The sequence below is a fragment of the Perca fluviatilis genome, chromosome 12 (genome assembly GCF_010015445.1).
Source record: "Perca fluviatilis chromosome 12, GENO_Pfluv_1.0, whole genome shotgun sequence".
NCBI lineage: Eukaryota > Metazoa > Chordata > Actinopteri > Perciformes > Percidae > Perca > Perca fluviatilis.
This window is the reverse complement of record NC_053123.1, coordinates 33,574,579-33,595,835: the sequence shown is the minus strand read 5'-3', so window position 1 is coordinate 33,595,835 and position 21,257 is coordinate 33,574,579. Positions and strand designations below refer to the sequence as shown.

At 41.1% G+C, this 21,257-nt stretch overlaps 1 protein-coding gene across 1 annotated transcript; it reads left to right on the top strand.

Annotated features, from left to right (window-relative positions):
• The first annotated feature begins 3,517 nt into the window (after positions 1-3,517).
• LOC120570535 (olfactory receptor 6N1-like) lies at positions 3,518-4,389 on the top strand. Its single transcript, XM_039818927.1, has 2 exons — positions 3,518-4,109; positions 4,192-4,389. Exons 1-2 carry the CDS (start codon positions 3,518-3,520, stop codon positions 4,248-4,250), a joined length of 651 nt encoding a protein of 216 aa, XP_039674861.1. The 3' UTR covers positions 4,251-4,389.
• Positions 4,390-21,257: the final 16,868 nt, after the last annotated feature.

Sequence of the window (21,257 nt, the reverse complement as noted above, 5' to 3'; positions counted from 1 at the left end):
TTGAATTAGTCTCAAATGTTAATAGATTTTTAATAAATGTAAAAGCACATATTAGAAATATATATCATGTGCTGCTTTTCCTGGCAGATTGAGACCTTTGAGATATATGTTCCCAAATGTTTCACATCAAGGACACCTAAACTGACACAAATTAGGCCAGGGACCCCCAGTTGACAAGATTTGTCCCAGGGCCACCCACCTGACAGGACGTTTTCTTTTGGATGTTTTATTACAGAAAGTGTATAAAACCCATGATAGAAAATACTCATACATTCTGTTATTGTGTTACTTACGGATGGAACTATAGTGGAAATAATTACCACTGATGTAGAACAAATTAGAATTGATAGGTGGTCAGGTGTGTTTGGTGGGAATTTGGTCTCACAGTGTTTTAGCTCTGTATGTTCCTCTGTGTTCATTCTGTATTAATATTACCTTGTGATTTGTGGTGAACCAGTTGCCCTTTGTAATTATATTTACACTATATTTACACAATATTATAATGATGTAGGATTTGGAATAAACAAGACAGTCTACAACCATGAGTGTGGAATCCCATTTATGTCAATATAATCAAACAAAACATCTTAAATATCAGACAAAAATAGACGCCGCAAATCATCAACAATGAAAAGGGAACTCCCCGCCGAGTACAACGATACCTCACACAAGACTCTACATCATATGGTTCATTAGCTGTGAAAAGGGGCGTGGCTAAAGCGTAGGGGGGCGGGTCAAACCATCACCAATGAAGAAGGAAGTCTCTGCTGAGTTCAATGATACCTCACACAAGACTCTACCTTAGATGGGTCACCAGTTATGAAAGGGGGCGTGGCTTAAGTTTAAGGGGGCGGGCCAAACTATCAGCAATGAATAAGGAAGTCTGCTGAGTTCAATGATATCTCACACATCAAACGGGTCATTAGTTATAAAAGGGGGCGTGGCTAAAGCATAGGGGGTGGGTCAAACCATGACCAATGAATAAGGAAGTCTCTGCTGAGTTCAATGATACCTCACACAAGGGTATACCTTAAAGGGTTACAATTTTATGAAAGGGGGCGGGGCTTAAGCATAGGGGGTGGGTCAAACCATCACCAATTAAATATATGTTTGGAGGAGAAATAATGCTGAGTTGCATCCAAAGAACACCATACTTACTGTGAAGCATGGGGGTGGAAACATCATGCTTTGGGGCTGTTTTTCGGCAAAGGGACCAGGACGACTGATCCGTGTAAAGGAAAGAATGAATGGGGCCATGTATCGTGAGATTTTGAGTGAAAACCTCCTTCCATCAGCAAGGGAATTGAAGATGAAACGTGGCTGGGTCTTTCAGCATGACAATAATCCCAAACATACCGCCCGGGCAACAAAGGAGTGGCTTCGTAAGAAGCATTTCAAGGTCCTGGAGTGCCCTAGCCAGTCTCCAGATCTCAACCCCATAGAAAATCTTTGGAGGGAGTTGAAAGTCTGTGTTGCCCAGCGACAGCCCCAAAACATCACTGCTCTAGAGGAGATCTGAATGGAGGAATGCGCCAAAATACCAGCAACAGTGTGTGAAAAACTTGTGAAGACCTCTGTCATTGCCAACAAAGGGTATATAACAAAGTATTGAGATGAACTTTTGTTATTGACCAAATTATTATTATTATTATTATTATTATTATTATTATTATTATTTTCCACCATAATTTGCAAATAAATTCATTAAAAATCCTACAATGTGATTTTCTGGATTTTGTTTTTTTCTCATTTTGTCTCTCATAGTTGAAGTGTACCTATGATGAAAATTACAGGCCTCTCAAATCTTTTTAAGTGGGAGAACTTGCACAATTGGTGGCTGACTAAATAATTTTTTGCCCCACTGTATATAGAAGTAGTATATAGAACATGGGGAAACCAGACCAAATCAGGGCAAGGACGTCGACATCACAGCCAGAGACACAAACAGCATGTGTTGTCTAAAACAGATCTCCTATGTATTTGGAGAGAATAATAAACATAATGAGCATTATAACTCATATAAAGGACAAACCATTTACATTTCTTCAAATAAAGCCCAAACATTTGCCAAAACTCAAAACAGTGATGATTTTCTTCTCTATAGAACGGTTATAGACAACCTTTGGTCACATCTAACTAATCTGTTCTATATCCTCGGGTGATCTCTCCTCACAATAAACAAGCATTGCTAGGTCTCTCGGATGACGATATTACCAGCCTTATATGGGCCTAATGTGTTGACGGACCAGCCTTCCATTGGTTGACAAGACATCAACAAGCGTCTCCCAGGGCATCATGGGAAAAAACATGGACGGTTAGCATCAGAGCTAGTGGCGATCGGGGTGATAAACAAGCAAAAAATCATCAATACATCAATCTTGGATGTAACAGTTTGGATTTATTGTTCAAAAACCCAAAAAACTCTGGACTTCCAGGCTGCATACAATATGATCAATAAGATGCTCAACTCAGGCACAGACGGTTCAACTAACAGGTTAAACTATATGTTTGAAACTCACATTGTGGGTTTCTCCAATGTTAACAGAATATCCTTCTATTAGTCTATTACTCAAAAATAAATCTTAAAGCACATGTTAGAAAATATACTATGAGCTGCTTTTTCACGCAGATTGAAGGTCAATTAATAGTGTGCCTTTTATATCATAACCTAGAAAAGTGATTCCCAAATCTGGTCTGAGTTCTCAGGTGAGCCCTCTAGTGGAATCCTCCAGTAACAAGCGTAGTCAGTGTGTGACACAGCGTAGCTCCCTTTGGACCCTGTGTGTACAGGTTGCTGCTCTCAGTGTGACAGCAAAACAGGATAAAAGTTCAGCTGCTGCCTCAGTCTGCTGTAGGTCAAGGGGGGGGAGCTGTAGGGGAGGGTGCTGTGTATTATTCTAAAACTTATGTTTACATACACTGATGCAAAGACTGTTTTCTGAATATCTTTTTGACTGCTGGACAGACCACAGGACACATATGAACACTATATATATACAGTATATTGTTTCAGCTGATTTTATCAGCTCTTATTAGACAGAAAAGTGGACAACTTCACTACGCTAAAAGCTTTTCAGAAAGGTTGAATGTAATTGCAAATATTTCACTTGTGGAAAAGAACCTTTTGAATGTCTATCATGTATGAGCCTTGTTAACCTGGATACATCTCTTTTTCATTCATTCAACTGTAATATTGGTCAATGAAAAATGTGAGGTTGCTTGTGCATTTAGTTCATGTGACACTGACCTTTTTCCTTCCATATCTATTTTTTCAACATGTCTTTCTGAACTATCTGAAATGTGTTACTTGTGCAGAATGTTATCAGGCCCAATTGTTAGAAATGTGCAGTTTAAGCAACTTACATGAATGCAGGTTCATTGAATGTGTTGTTTCTACTGTTAAAATAGGACATTTTGCTGAGAACATTTTTATCTAATTTACTGTACATTGATCTGTTTAACCCTCCTTTTCCTTCATCACTCACTTCTCTTCTTCCAGCTGTGCTGTTGTGCAGACATGAAGAGCAACAACAGCCTGAATCCTTTGTATTTTCAGTTCACTCTGTTTGCAGACTTTGGGCCCCTCAGATATCTGTTCTTCAGTCTGTGTCTGTTGCTCTACATGACTATTGTCTCTGCTAACATTGTCATTATTCTGACAGTCTGTCTGGAGAAGTCTCTGCATCAGCCCATGTATATTTTTATCTGCTGTCTGTCTTTTAACTCTCTGTACGGCTCAGCCAGCTTCTTCCCCAGGTTTCTGATGGACATTCTGTCTGACACTCATTTGATCTCACGTCCATTATGTTTCATTCAGATGTATGCTATTTACACCTATGCATCATGTGAGCTGACTATTCTGAGCATCATGGCCTACGATAGATATGTTGCTATTTGCCATCCTTTACACTATCACAGTAAAATGACATTTAAGATGGTAATACATCTTGTGATTTTTGCCGTGCTCTATCCTGCATTTGCTATGGGTTGCAGTCTCTTTCTTACTGTTCGATTACCGTTGTGTGGCAATAAACTGAATAGGCTTTTCTGTTCCAACTGGCCTGTGGTTCTGCTCTCCTGTGTCGACACAACTCTGAACAACATAGTAGGTCAGTTTATTTTGATGACAACCATCTTAATCCCCCTGTTCTTTGTCCTGTACACCTATCTACGTATTCTGCTTGTTTGCAGGAGAAGCTCGTCTGAATTCAGAGGAAAGGCGTTACAGACCTGCCTGCCTCACATCGTGACATTCATGACCTATTCTTTCTCTCTCTTCTGTGAGCTGTCATTGACTCGATTTGAGGCTGATAAAATGAATCCTATCATCACATGTGTTTTATCTTTAGAGTATCTGATGATCCCCCCCATTAATAACCCTCTAGTTTATGGCCTGAATCTGCCTCAAATCAAAGGAGTGATTTTTAGATTTTTGAAGAAGATGCCTGCTGCGAAAATGTAAAACTTAACATGCACATATAGCAAACTATATATACGGTATCTCTAAGCCACAAAATATGCTTCTAGAATATGTTAAATGTTTTTTTCCATAGATCTTGTTTGTTATTACATTCATTGTAAGGTGGACTATGAAAAGCAAGATTTGTTCAACCTGAACCAAAAGAATGATATTAACATTGCAGATGCATGGTTCAACTAACAGCTCCACAGGCTAAAATAAATCTTTTAAACTCACATTGTGGGTTTGAATTAGTCTAAAATGTTAATAGATTTTTCTTCGTCCATTTCTCACACAATAAATGTAAAATCACATATTAGAAATATATATCATGTGCTGCTTTTCCTGGCAGATTGAGGCCTTTGATATCATGTTCCCAAATGTTTCACATCAAGGACACCTAAACTGACACAAATTAGGCCAGGGACCCCCCAGTTGACAAGATTTGTCCCAGGGCCACCCACCTGACAGGACGTTTTCTTTTGGATGTTTTATTACAGAAAGTGTATAAAACCCATGATAGAAAATACTCATACATTCTGTTATTGTGTTACTTACGGATGGAACTATAGTGGAAATAATTACCACTGATGTAGAACAAATTAGAATTGATAGGTGGTCAGGTGTGTTTGGTGGGAATTTGGTCTCACAGTGTTTTAGCTCTGTATGTTCCTCTGTGTTCATTCTGTATTAATATTACCTTGTGATTTGTGGTGAACCAGTTGCCCTTTGTAATTATATTTACACTATATTTACACAATATTATAATGATGTAGGATTTGGAATAAACAAGACAGTCTACAACCATGAGTGTGGAATCCCATTTATGTCAATATAACAAACAAAAAAAACATCTTAAATATCAGACAAAAATAGACCGCCAAATCATCAACAATGAAAGGGAGGAACTCCCCACCGAGTACAACGATACCTCACACAAGACTCTACATCATATGGTTCATTAGCTGTGAAAAGGGGCGTGGCGAAAGTGTAGGGGGCGGGGTCAAACCATCACCAATGAAGAAGGAAGTCTCTGCTGAGTTCAATGATACCTCACACAAGACTCTACCTTAGATGGGTCACCAGTTATGAAAGGGGGCGTGGCTTAAGTTTAAGGGGGCGGGCCAAACTATCAGCAATGAATAAGGAAGTCTGCTGAGTTCAATGATATCTCACACATCAAACGGGTCATTAGTTATAAAAGGGGGCGTGGCTAAAGCATAGGGGGTGGGTCAAACCATGACCAATGAATAAGGAAGTCTCTGCTGAGTTCAATGATACCTCACACAAGGGTATACCTTAAAGGGTTACAATTTTATGAAAGGGGGCGGGGCTTAAGCATAGGGGGTGGGTCAAACCATCACCAATTAAAAACAAAGTCTCTGCTGAGTTCAATGACATCTCACACAAGACTCTACCTTAAACGGTTCAAATGTTATGAAAGGGGGCGTGGCCTGAGTAAGTGGGCGTGGTTAAAGTATAGGGGGCGGATCAGTATCACATGTAGACCACACATTCTGAGTTTCATGTAAATCGGATGATGTTTGTCATATAAGGCGCATTTCCTGTTGCCAGCGGGGGGGGCGCTGTGACCAAAAGTCAATTTTGGCCTGTAGGTGTCCTCAGGCCTGGACCCTTGTCAATTGTGAGAAATTTCGGGCAGATATACGACAACGTACACTCAAGTTACAACAACTTCTTTGTTCATCGCTAAACACTCAAAATGGCCGCCACGCCACGCCCACACCGTCTGACGAAAAGTTTTTCTTTTAATAACTTTTCATCGTTAAGGTGTTGGGATGGTACAGACCAAGTTTGAAGTCCATCGGATGAAATCTCTAGGAGGAGGAGTTAAAGTATAGCCCCTTGACTTTTAGGCCTACTTCTTGTTGCCACTAGGGGGCGCTATGACTTTAAGTAAATTTCGGCATTTATTCGTCCTCAGGGTTGGACCCTGATGAATCCTGAAAAGTTTCGAGGTAATTGGACAACGTACACTCGAGTTACACCCACTTCCTGTTTCGGCGGCGAAACGCACAAAATGGCCGCCCCGCCCTGCCACGCCCTATGACGAAAAGTTTTTCTTTTAACAACTTTTCATCTTTAACCCCTTGACGCCTGAATTTATTCACAATTATATAAACAAAATATTATGTGTGTTTCTGGCTCCAAGCTGATGCTAAATTAAGTTGAGATTGTTAATTTGTCTATAGCATATGATATAAATGTAGGTATGATGCAAATTAGCAACAACAGGCATTATGGTAAAATTCTTTCCAAAATGGTAAAATTAATAAAACACATAGTAAATTTCATTCATGTCACAAAGTTTTTAGAACTTCCAGGGCCCTATCTTGCACTCAGCGCAATTGCCTTTGTACACCGACGCATGTATCATTCCTATTTTGAACCCGACGCACAGCGGACTTTTCCCTCCACAGACGCATGTCGGTAAATTAGGGAATGAATTTGCACTCCCGGGGCCGGTTCAGCGAAAAGAGGAGGCGTGTTCCGGCGCAAACGTCATGTGGTCCTATTTTGCAGTTTCAGAAAACAATTCCGCCACTGACCAGGAAAAGCCTGGTCAAAGTGGCGCGTAGTCTAAAGTCAGTAGCGGCGTATTCAGATGCTATTTTAGAGACGAATGCTTGGCCATAATGTAGCGCGGTGTACGCGCATACACTTCTCTAATCTACAGCAGTTCCCATTTTTGCAAACCATACATAATTACAAGGAAAATATTACTGAAAATGCGCTTCATGTGTTTTGGATAGATCAGGAGGCACTTACAGTCCCTCAAAAAAGTCGCAGCATTCTTTGTGGCTTGTTGTGTTATACACATTTCCATGAATCATGGATGTGTTGATGACATAAATGAGGAAATATAAGAGGACTTAAGGAGACGTGATGTTGAACTACGGCGGGATTGGACACTCCGGCGGAATCTGGTCCGGGAGTGGCAATGCGCGGATGTGCTCCTGATGGAGCGGGTGGACGGAGATGGAGTGGGGAGGAGGAAGGGGCACAACAGGAGCAGGTGGTGCGTTTGAGGCCCACTCTCCATGGCTGCAGCAATTCTCTCCAGACTTGAGGAGATGCGCGAAAGTGGCCGCGCAAACATCGCCACCCGGCCAAGACGGGCATTTATTACTTTGCCGCATCTTGCATCAGCAGCTCCCGCTGGCGTGCGCCAGGCAAATCCGCCCATAATAGCAATCCGCCACGGAACAAGCCCTGCTCTTAAAGGGAATGTGAGATGACGCTCTGATTGGTTTATTGCACGTTACGCCCAAACCACACCTAGCTACTTCAGACCAACCCATTTTAGATTTGCGTCGGGCGCAAGAGTCATTTATCCCGCCGGTATAATAGCAACAGCGCGAGATCCGCCCACAAAGCTACTTGCGTTTTGCGTTTCATACTTGAGTTTCAGATCGTTAAAATAGGGCCCCTAAACTGTAATTGACAAATACATGGATCTTGACAACGGCAAGAAAGAAAACACTCTCCTACTCCCTAACATTGACAGTAGTTTCTTTAGGGTTAGGGGTAGGGTTAGGGTTAGGTTTAGGGGTAGGGGTAGGGGTAGGTGTAGGGGTAGGTGTAGGGTTAGAATAAAATACGTACATTTTCACCAGACTTGATGCGACCGCCAAATTTGGTAAGTTTTTGAATATGTTAAGCTCCTCAAAAAGCCAATTCATTTGACGGGAAAAGAATAGAAAGAAAGAAAGAAAGAAAGAAAGAAAGAAAGAAAGAAAGAAAGAAAGAAAGAAAGAAAGAAACAATAATTCCTTCAGTTTCAATAGGGCCTTCGCCGCTGTCGGTGCTCGGGCCCTAATTTAAAATAAGAGCAGTATAACTAGCATTATTCCTTCTTGCAAATAGAACATACATATTCCTCTTCATATACTGTTATAAATATTACACTACAGACATACGCACTGAATGTAGAAAAGTTAAATCTTACAACATCTTTGTATACATATAAATATTCCTAAAAAGTACAAAAGTAGTTACAAAGTAGTTACAGGCTTAGGGCACTTAGATGTTGCTTTACTTGTTTTTTAAAGCTTGATTTATTGTGCGCTTTAGCAATCTCAAATAAGTTATGCAATATCTTAAACTAGACAACATAAGATAACTTTCTCCAAAAGTCTTTTTTGAAGTTTCTTTCTATTTGTTATCCTTTCTTGATATTTGTAGGAAAAATTGAAGCAAAGAATGTATGAGATACAATATTGTATTTTAATGTGTTGTAATTGATTTCTCTTTTTCTCCTTTCAGGTAAATATATAAAGGGACCAGCCATGATTTACATGTGTTGGTGGGTTGATGTTTGATTGTTTACATTTTTTATATCTTGTAAACACTGAAAAGCTTTAATCAATAGGAAATCAAAGAAAAGTCCTAAATTTACAAGAAGCAAATGTGGCTATGCTCTGAGATTCAAGTGGAAAACATCATCTAGACTTCTATAGAAACAGACTTCTTTTTGGAGCCAGCAAAGTCGCCCCCTGCTGAAAATGAGAGAGAATGCAGCTTTAAGGAGCTTCAGCATTGGCTTCCCTTTTGTTAGACCCTATAATATAAACTGACAGTGAAATGTCATGTCATGAAACTTCTGGTCACCCCTCCCCCTGAAAGATTTATCCTTATTATCCTTACCCTGAAATACACGTTTAATCCTCCTGTTGTCCTCGGGTCAAATTTGACCCATTTTCAAAAATATATCAGAAATTTGGGTTTCTTTCAACCAAATTGTCAAAAAAATAAGGTCGATGGTTCCCTACGACGCTCTTCACAGGTGAAATAAATGATCAGTTTACTACTTCCATTGAATTTGGGTGTTTTATTCAATTTTATAGCATTTGAAGAAAAAGATTGATAAAAGAACATTGAAAAAAGTGACAAAAATGTGCAGAAAAAATCCACAAAAACATCGGAAAAAATGACAAAAAGGTCGCAAAAAGTGACAAAAAATTCGAGAAAAGCAGCAAAAGGGTTGAAAAAAAAAAGTTTCAATTTAAAATTTTGAGACAGAAAAACTAAAAGTTGCACGGTCGACGGGAAGACAACACAAGGGTTAAAAGAGGGCACAAGATTTCTTTTCTTTTTTTTTTTTTACCTTGGTTTTGAGATTTCCTCATTGAATTTAGAAAGAACAAATCAATTGCATGCTAAAGGTCTACAACAACAAACACAAACAAACAATCACAATCCAAATCATGCTTTGCTGAATCCACCGATCATCCATTTTGCTCTTTTTAGAAGCTGGCGCTTTACCAAAGAAATCAGAAAATCTTTGACATTCCTGTTTTGGCATCACAATGTCCTACAGCACGTTAGTTAGTTAGAAATAAACCACCATCTCTTTCTAGACTTTACTAAGTAGTTTCGGTGCCTAAACCTGACCAAACTGCAATATTCTCTGGTTTAGATGGGAGCATGCCTATGGTCCCACAGCCCTATGTTCCCACAGCCCTATGTTCCCACAGCCCTATGTTCCCAAAGCCCTATGTAACCACATTTCTAAGATTTTTTTCAAAATGAGGCCCTATGTTCGCCTAATGCCTAACCCACCCTAACCCTTGAAGAGAAATGTAGGAACACAAGACCTAATTTTGAAAATGTCCTAGAAATGTGGGAACATAGGGCTGTGGGAACATAGGGCTTAATTTTTAAGAAAAAGCTTAGAAATGTGGGAACATAGGGCTGTGGGCGATTGGGATGTGGGAATATATGGCTGACCCCGTTTATATGAGGTTGGAAAATGCATGTGTGGGTCATATTAAAGAGTTGTTGGTTTTCCTATATGTGTCTGTCTCACTTCTAAATGTTTTGTGTGTTTTGCTAATGTAGCTCATCACTGTTTTTATTATACATTACCAACCACGTTGAGGCATGCTTTGTGATACTGGGCTATAATAATAATCTTTGACTTGTCATGATTTAGTAATATACATTTTAGCTTTTGGTTATCTGAGCGGTTATTTGTGAATCCTTGACAGGTTTGATATTTTCACATTGGGAGCCATGTTTCTTAATTCTGGCTGTTTCTGTGGCCTCTCTCTGTTTCTGAAGGATCAGTGTTAATCTCTGAGGAGTTGATCCAGTGACCATTACCCCCAACACACACACACACACACACACACACACACACACACACACACACACACACACACACACACACACACACACACACACACACACACACACACACACACACACACACAGCTGGCCTCTTGAAGACCCAGATGTTGCAGCAGGATTTAATACATCGCAACTACGGTTGCCCTCTTAACGCTGTGTTGCCTGCTAGTGCTGAGCTATCTGACCTGCCGCGTGGATGTGTGTGTGTGTGTATGTGTGTGTGTGTGTGTGTGTGTGTGTGTGTGTGTGGCTAAAAGCAGCTAAGAGTTAAGAAGCTTTGTGATCTGTTGTAGAAGTGCTTAAAGTGTGCGATAGAGCGAGCAAAGGATGGAGTGACAGAGCTACAGGGTAGAAGAGCGAGAAGGTAAAGAGGCGTAGATGTAGAGCGAACCAGAGAGAAACAGACTGTGACAGGAAGACGGGCAGAAAACAAAGTTGTTTTAAAAATATAACAGAAGAAAGCAAAGAGAAAGAGAGAAGAAGGGGGAGAGAAAGAGAGAAGAGAGAGAGGTGGTTGGTGGATTAAATCGGGTTAGAGAGGATTAGTGTCTGTTTTGGTTTGGTAGTAAAATCACATACATGTCAGTCACCACTGGCTGCTGCTGATTCACTTCAGCGTTCACACGCTGAAAACAAACTGGACCAGAGGAAGAGGACGACAAAGAGGCGGTGAGTTTTATTTTACAGTTCTGACTACATTTTACAGTTCTGACTCATGTGTGAGTGAGTTTTTAAAAGGAGGACTGAGGACTACTGAGTCTGCAGCTCTGTGAGGCTAAATGCTAACATCAGCATGCTAACATGTTTATGTTTAGCAGGGAAAATGTTTAGCATAGATTAGCGTGTTAACATGAGCTAATCATCGGTAAACACAGAATCTTTAGTAATGTAGTTTGTTAACCTGATGCACCAGATGATTTTGTTGGGAGCGTGCCTATGGTCCCACAGCCCTGTGTTCCCACATTTCGAAGATTCTTTTCCAAAATTAGGCCATATGTTCCCACATTTCCTTTTTTATAAATTTGTATCAGATTTTATCCCCCTTTCTCCCAATTTGGTAGCCAATTACACCCAACCTATTATCCAGCAGAAATGGACTACAGATGGAATGTAACCCTAACCCTAACATAGGAATGTAGGAACACAGGGCTGTGGGACCAATGGGCGTTGGGAACATAGAGCTGTGGGACCATAGGGCTGTGGGAACATTGGGCTGTGGGAACATAGGGCTGTGGGAACATTGGGCTGTGGGACCATTGGGCTATGGGAACATAGGGCTGTGGGACCATTGGGCTGTGGGACCATTGGGCTATGGGAACATAGGGCTGTGGGAACATTGGGCTGTGGGACCATTGGGCTGTGGGACCATTGGGCTATGGGAACATAGGGCTGTGGGACCATTGGGCTGTGGGACCATTGGGCTATGGGAACATAGGGCTGTGGGAACATTGGGCTGTGGGACCATTGGGCTGTGGGACCATTGTTTCGTTAACAGAGAACCATCTGAGAAGCCATCACTGGAAACTGTTTGGGAAAGGGCGGGCTGAACTATCTGTCTATCACATCCGCCATTGTTGTTTTGAATGATGGCCATCGCACTATGGATGTATGATGAAAACTGAATACAGCGTTGGAGTCCTGTTCAATCTTATGAGAGTGGCACAGTGGCGTATGAAGCCTTCAGGGAGCCAAAAATGACCCGGATGATCGGTGCTGCTTACGCACAGTGCGCGCTAGAGACCTCTGCCAGCCGAGCCGGCTACTTCCTGTTTTATCGTTGTGCTAACTCGAATGGGGATTAAATGATTTAATCGTGTGGCTCTTCTATACTTTTCAAATGTTTTCTGACCGAACGGATCAAACTCTGTCAGTGAAACAAGTTATTTTGCGGGGGTTGTGATGCTCAAAAAAAAAAGTCTCCACTGATTTACAGACATCTCTTTCTTCTTGTTAGTCAGTGGGAAATAGTCTTCTAGGCCAGAGGGCATCAATTGACAGGTCAGAGTTGTAGTTCCACTGTTTGGACACTATGTTCACTTTTCTTCAATGCCCGGTGCACTTACCCGGAGGGCTGCGCCTCACATACACCTAAACCACGCCTGTAGCTGCCAGTAGCTCCTCACCGGATGCCGATTGGTTTGGTCCACTGCTGTTCAGACACGAACGCATTACTTGCAGACTTCCGGGATTGCTCTGGTGCCACTGGAAATTCCGCTGGATGTCTCTTTTTCTGCTGGATGTCCGTCCCCTTCCTCTGTCTCTGTGTTGCTAGCTAGACTATCTGTCCAATCTGAGTTTTCTGTGACCTTAGCACCGCCCAAGACAATTGTGATTGGTTTAGAGAAATGTCAATAAATGTCAATAAACCAGAGCACGTTATTCTCCCAGAAGCCAGACCTTCCTCCATAGTGCTGTGGAGGAAGGTCTTGCAATGCGAGAATACTTGAAGCGTGGATGGATATTTGAGTGTTATCACGACAAATCCATCTGCCCTGCAAGTAAAGTCATCTGCTGGTATTTTGTCCAATGTTGTGGCAATCCATCCAATAAAGCTCAACAGTGAGCGCACACTTTTTGAATGGCTCTGGATCCTGGAAGGGATTTTCCCTGTTCAATATCTCCATTGACGTTTCATTATAGAATACACACATTTTCCTTTTCCAATTTCCGTACGGGTATTTGGGACATAAAACATAAAGACGTCCTGTGAACGCAAAGAGTTATTGTTCAGCACTTAAAGGGTAATTTTGCTATTTTTCAACCTGCTCTCTATTTCCCCATACATTGGTTGTCTAAGTGACAAATGTGAACAAAAAATTGTTTAAATTGGTTGAGCAAGAACAACCGACAGCCGCAAACTATAAGTGTTTGTTTTTTTGCCACTGACCGGCTCAGATTTATCATCAGTGTCTTTCGATGATTTTCAGATCTAGGTAATGGAAGCTCTTCCTGGAAAGCGTAGGTGGGAACAGAAGCCAAGATAAGAAGCTAAAGAGGATACGTAACATCAAATTAGCCCACATTTAGCAACCTGCTGCTGTTTGAGGAAGTAAAGCAGACATATACAGTCAGAGACTAGCTGGTGAACATTGTGGAGCATTTAGCAGCTAAAGAGACAGAATATATAATACTTTTATCAGGTGGACAATCAGAAATCAGAAAAGGATACACTGATGTGGAATTTGCCTTTGTGAAAGGTGCATACATAAACAAACAGAGGTAACACTTTACTTGAAGGTATCTACATAAGAGTGACATGACTTTGTCATGACACAGTCATGACACATGAACCCTAACCCTAACTCTAATTCTGACCATAACTTGTCATGACGAAAACCAAATGACACCTACTAAAAGAAGCGTTATGTCATAAACGTTTTTGACTTGTTTATAATGTCTATGACACATTCATGATAGTGTCATGTCACTCTTATGTAGATACCTTCAAGTAAAGTGTAACCCAAACAGATATATTAAACGTTAATATGAAATAAACAATAAATACAGATAACCAAATATATACAGTATATATATATATATACTGTATATATACACAAAGTAACTGTTACATAAGAAAAAAAGAGGCTGAATGGGTTGAGTGCAAAAACATAAAGTTATGAATATTCATATTGAATCCTCATGTTGCTCTGTGACTGCTGGGTTTAGGAATAATCAATTTTATAAGGTGATAATGTCATTTTTCTTTTGCAACTTGATCCATAATACAGCTTTAAGAGAAACACTGACAATTAGGGCATTACTACTGTACACATATATATATGATACAAGGTGTAGGATGAGATATTGTGGCTGTAAAATGGGTTCCAAGTCCAGCGCCTGGAATATAAGGCTGTCTTCCTGTTGCCAGCAGGTGGCGCTATGACTATGAGTCAATATTGGCAAGTACATGGCCTGGAGAAGTCATTAGGGCAGATTGGACAATGTACATTGGAGTAACAACAACTTGCTGTTTCATGGGCTGTTTCATGGATTTCTTATAAAGGCGTTGCCGTGGAAAAACGCCACGGCGACGCCTTTATAAGAAACCTCAAGCTTTTAGTAACTCTTCATCATCGAGGTCTGTAGATTGCAAAGATCAAATTTGAAGTTGATCGGATGACATCTGTAGGAGGAGTTTGTTAAAGTGAGGGGGCTTTGACTTTGAAAACTGTTGAATATTGAGCCATTTTGTCACAGCCGAGCACAAAACCCATAACATTTTTCAATTTTTTCAATCAGTCCTGATGCATGTGCAGATTTTGGGGAGTGATTAACGGGTCCTTACACCCCTCACACTTGTTCAGTGCTCGGGCCCCAATAAAAGGTTTTATATTATGTCACGTTTGATGTTTTAGGTTATGATCCTGATGCATCAGATCAGATTTATGAAGGTAAATATGGTGCAAAACGTGAGAGCTTGTAGAATACAATGTGAGAACTTGCAGAACAAAAAATTGAACTTGTATGTTAAAATTTGCACTTGTAAAATAAAATTTGCACTTGAAAAATAAAAATTTGCACTTGTAAAATAAAAATGTGCACTTGTAAAATAAAAATTTGCACTTGTAAAATAAAAATGCACTTGTAAAAATTATTCACATTTGAAGTCACAAAAGAAAAAAAACATGAGAGCTTGTAAAAAAATCTGAACTTGTAAATTGAAATTTGCACTTGTAGAAAAAATATTCACAAATGTGTAGATTGATATTTGCATGAACAACAATGACAGCTGCAAACTTGTAATGCAACATTTACTCATGTACTTTTTTTTTACTCAGGTTGATTTTCCATCACAACCACAACTCAGTGATTACAACCTCTCCAATCTGTCACTGTATGCGCTCTCTCGCATCACAAAGGCGAATCTGCGCCTCGACTTTTGCAACACTTGTTGCGATACATTTGGTGCAAAACTAATTTGTACCTGTGGACTTAGGCTGTGGAGCTCTGATCCAACAGAACGGGGAAAGCAGGGTTTCTATCGCCAGATGAGGGACAACTCTGTCCGGTTTAATTAGCTATGTCGCATGGAAGCCTGGTTGAATAGCAAGCTTAGCGTTAGCTAACTAACCAACCAGCCTGATTCTAAATAAATACCTTTTAATTATCTTAACACTTTTTAACAGTCAAACTGAAACACTGGCGGTGAGCTCCAGGTCCTGCAGACGGACCGTCACCCGGGCGACTATCGGCCGCGGAGCAGCGGAGCCGCTATTATTATTGCCAGAAAGCTTCGCTGCCGACCTCGACCTGCAGTCAGACTCCAGCGGGACACAGAGAGCCCCGCTAGCGGTGAGCTGCTACCGGGTGCGGGGCTCTCTGTGTCCCGGCTCTAGAGCTCCGACTGCAGGTCGAGGCCGGACAGAGTTGTCCTCATCTGGCGATAGAAACCCTGCTTTCCCCGTTCTGTTGGATCAGAGCTCCACGCCCTAAGTCCACAGGTACAAATTAGTTTTGCACCAAATGTATCGCAACAAGTGTTGCAAAAGTCGAGCGCAGATTCGCCTCTTTGTGATCAGAAGGCGCATACAGTGACAGATCGAGAGGTTGTAATCACTGAGTTGTGGTTGTGATGGAAAATCAACCGCGGGAAAAAAAAGTACATGAGTAAATGTTGCATTACAAGTTTGCAGCTGTCATTGTGTTCATGCAAATATCAATCTACACATTTTTGAATATTTTTTCTACAAGTTGCAAATTCCAATTTACAAGTTCAGATTTTTTTTACAAGCTCTCATGTTTTTTTTTCTTTTGTGACTTCAAATGTGAATAATTTTTACAAGTGCAAATTTTTATTTTACAAGTGCAAATTTTTATTTTACAAGTGCACATTTTATTTTACAAGTGGCAAATTTTTATTTTACAAGTGCACTTTTTATTTTACAAGTGCAAATTTAACATACAAGTTCAATTTTTTTTTGTTCTGCAAGTTCTCATTGTATTCTACAAGCTTTCCGTTTTGCACCATATTTACCTTCATACAGATTGATTCACATTAAAAGTTGTTGTCATTTTTTATTTTTTCAGTGAAGTAAGCCTTTTTTCCTCTGCGCGGGGTCTGGACAATCACCATGACGCAAGTTATGGAGGACGGTGAGAAACACACACACACACACACACACACACACACACACACACAGACAGACACACAGACACACAAGCACACACACACACACACACACACACACACACACACACACACACACACACACACAGACACACACACACACACACACACACACACACATACACACACGCACACAGACAGACACACAGACACACAAGCACACAGACACACACACACACAGCGACACACACACGCACACACACACGCACACAGACACACAACTCTTTCGCACACACACAGACACATACACACACACAACAGACATACACACAACTCACACACAGACACCAAACGCACACAGACACACATACACACACACACAGACACACACGCACACACACACACACACACACACGCATACGCGCACAGACACACACACACACACAAAAACACACGACACATCTGTATATGTGACCGTCATTGACTGCATTCATTGTTTATTGTCTGACTCAAGTTCAGTCTGAACTTGAGTCTAAATCCAGGCTTAATTTCAGTTGAATCTAATCTAAAACCCTAATTCAGATGGCATTAGTGTCCCTCTGGGGGGGGGGGATGGGGGGTCAGGGCTCCTCACTCATTCTAATCCTGTCTGGCCCAAAACAGGTCTGTTTTTCATCCTCTGCTCAGGACAAACTTCCAGCCCCAAACATCTGCTGTTAAAGAATATTTAGTCCGTTGTTGACTCTTGTATCCCGCATGTAACATGGTGCCCTACTTCTTTCCCTTTCTGCTGCCAGTGTTCATCTTATACATACATTTATAAAAATAATACCTTTATTTGTATGGTGCTTACATCAGGAGCACTTCAGGTCCGCGACTTCTGTCTGTCGCTGCAATACTTTTTTTTTACCCTTTTCTGGTATTTTGGATGCTGGCTTTCAAAGTTCACTTCTCTGGCATTTCCCACATTCACTTTTGAAACTTTGGATGCTCGCTTTTAGGGCTCGTTCGAAGCTCACTTTTTCGGCATTTTCAACGCGTCACTTTTGACGTTACGGTGGGTTGGGTTTTGTTGGCTTTTGGTCGCCCTTTTTTGGTTCTCTTTTTTTTTTTGTGGTTTTTTCAATATTCTACAATTTATGGCTTTTTTTTATTTTCATCCTTTTACTTATGTTCACTTCATACTTTTTTTTATCCAGCCTTTTTTTTTTTTTTTTTTCAACTTTTTTTACTTTTTTTTCATTTTTGTTGCTTTTGTGGCTATTTTTCACTTTTTTCTATAATGGTCAATGGAACTATTTTGTTGCCTTTAAATTGGGACTTGTCAATACACTCTTTTTGTGTTGAGGTAGTTTGCCTCCACTGGGTAATACTTTGTTAAACCTCTGCAGGTTCTGTCTTCTCTTTTTTTTTGTTTTTTTTTTTTTTGTTTTCTTTTTTGGTGTTGTGGTTTTATTGGGTTGGTGTGTCTTTGTTAAGAGATTTTTGTAGGTGTATGGGTCATTTCACCTCTTTTGTTCTTTGCTTTTTTGCTTTTTTTTTGTGGCTGTTTTGTTTGCTTGTTGGGCTTTTGTTGGGGCTTTGTGTTTGTTTGTTTCTTTTTTTTTCTGTCTTCTCCTTGTTCTCTTTGCGTTCTTTTTTTCTGTGTGTTTTTTGTGGTTGGTTTTTTTTTTTGGTGGCTTTTTTTTGTTTGCGGTGTGTGGCCTCATCACCACAATTCTGCAACCCATCAACCCCCTCGTCCGTCAAATATGACCCATTTTCAAAAAATAACTCTTAAAAAGGAACATAAATTATCAGTTCACTCTTCATTGAATTTGGTTGTTTTGAAAAGCTTCAAAAACTTTGGAAAAAACATAATTGTCAAAAAAAAAAAGTATAGAAAAGAATCGACTCTGGAATCGAAAAAGAGGCTGTGCAGGGATCCTACTTTACCCTAACTCCTAACAAACTTGCAATCACAAACTTCCCAGTGCTGGTAACTGACGCCGCTTTCTCCCTTTTGAAATCAAATGCCTTTGTTATTCATTTATTTATGTGTAATGTATATGTATCTCTGATCATTACTTCTGCTGCTGTATTATCAGTGAGGTGCTGTCCAGTGTGGTGGACACGCCAATCACGCCATCAGCAGAAACATCGGCGGTGGCTGAGCGCTTGCTATCGAAGCAGGTGAGGTTCGTGGCTGCGCGGCTCTGCTGCAGGTACGAACCCGCTCAAAGGCCACCGCCCCGGAAGCAGACAGATGTCACCGTGCACATCCACGTCCAGCCATGACCTCATTTCCTGTTTTGTCTCTCCAGATTTATGAGTGCCTGGTGGAGTTCGAGAGGTCGACACCCACACCCATCCTGCCTTACGCCTCAGGACTCTCACATGAGGTTTATACACAAACACACACACACACACACATATACACACACACACAAACACACACACACACACGCACACTCACGCACACACAAACACACACACACACATATACACACACACACAAACACACACACGCACACTCACGCACACACACACACACACACTCACACACACACACACACACACACACACATTCTGCCCGACGCCTCAGGACTCTCGGTTTATACACCACACACATGCACACACACAGACACATATACACAAACACACACATGCACACACACACACAGACACACACATACACACACACACACACGCACCCCTGTACACACATACACACACACACTCATCGTACCACACTACCACCACAACTCCACACCCATCCTGCCTTACGCCTCAGGACTCTCACATGAGGTTTATACACACACACACACGCACACACACACACACACACACACACACATATACACACACACGCACACTCACGCACACCACACACACACACACACACACACACACACACACACACACACACACACACACACACACACACACACACACACACACACATTCTGCCCGACGCCTCAGGACTCTCGGTTTATACACACACACATGCACACACACGCACACACACAGACACATACACATATACACAAACACACACGCGCACACACACACACAGACACACACATACACACACACACACGCATGCACACACACATACACACACACACACTCATGCGCATGCACACACATACACACAATATAACACACACACACACAACACACACACACAACAACCTTCTGCCATACTCGGACTCTCACATGAGGTTTATACACACACACATGCTACACACGCACACACACACAAAACACAATAACACACCACACAACATACACACACATCACATACACACAACACCACATCACACAAACAACACACACATTCTCCTGCCCTAAGCCTGGGACTCCTCACGGTTTGAGGTTTATTTTACACACACACGCGACAGACACGCCGGTATAATCCATACACTACACACATACACACACACGCACACACATACACATCATCACTAATAACACATACATACATATACATACATACATACACATCACTCAGATCACGCACACACACAATAATAACACATGCATCATATCATCCATACCCACACGCAAGTAATACATACACATACATATCACATACATGCACACACACACACAATACATCATACATCATCATCATCTATCATCATCAATACGTCATTGCAGACACGCACACACACACACACAATATCACAATACGCACAATAATACTACTACATACATACACACACATCACATATCATCAGCATACATCGAAGCACATAACTATCAATACACACACACATGCACACACACACACACTACGTCACAAATAAACATACCATCATCATCCATCACACACGCGCGGTGACACGTAATACATCATCACACACACATCATACGTATCAATACAATACCACATGCTGTCTGATGGACGCTATATAGAGAATGCAGCTTTAAGGCGAGCTTCAGCCCTTGGCTTCCACCTCTTTCTCAGGACCAGTCTCGTGTACTTGTTTAAAAATGTATCCCATCTCCATCTTCCATCCAGCTTCCTAAAACTGAGTCATCGGCTTCTCAGATAGCCCAGTTGGTAGACGCCTCACCTATATATAGAGGTTTATCCTCAACGTGCTGCGGGTCCGCTGTGGTGGTTACCTCGGACTCATGCCCCTTGCTGTATGTCATTTCCTTTCTCCCATTTCTATGTCTTCAGCTGTCCCATACAAATAACAGCCTAAAAATGCCCTGAAACATAATCTTAAAAAATAAAACACAATCAAGCCAAACTGCATTTGCCTCCCTCAGTCTGAGCTCATCTTTTTCCCTTGTAGCCAGTTTCGGGAAAAATACAGTTTAACTCTTGACACGGTGTCTTTTTAGAGCTGCAAAGATGAATTATTAGTCATCAACTAGTGAACCGATCCTTTTCACTCTCTTTGATAAATCAATCGGGTTTGAGTAATTTCAAGTCACAAACTTTTCTGATGTCAGCCTGCTAAATGTGAATATTGTTCTAGTGTCTCTCCTCTGGGGACACAGGTAAACTGAATGTCTCTTTGAGTTGGGGACAGAACTAGATATTTGAGGACGCCATGTTGGGCTTTTTGGGAAACTCTTGAT

What these genes read in the sequence shown, in the direction of transcription:
- LOC120570535 (XM_039818927.1), top strand. Translation starts at nt 3,518, where the DNA reads ATGAAGAGCAACAACAGCCTGAATCCTTTGTATTTTCAGTTCACTCTG. An exon ending in AACTCTGAACAACATAGTAG is followed by an intron (nt 4,110 to 4,191) that starts GTCAGTTTATTT and finishes GCTTGTTTGCAG; the next exon opens with GAGAAGCTCGTCTGAATTCA.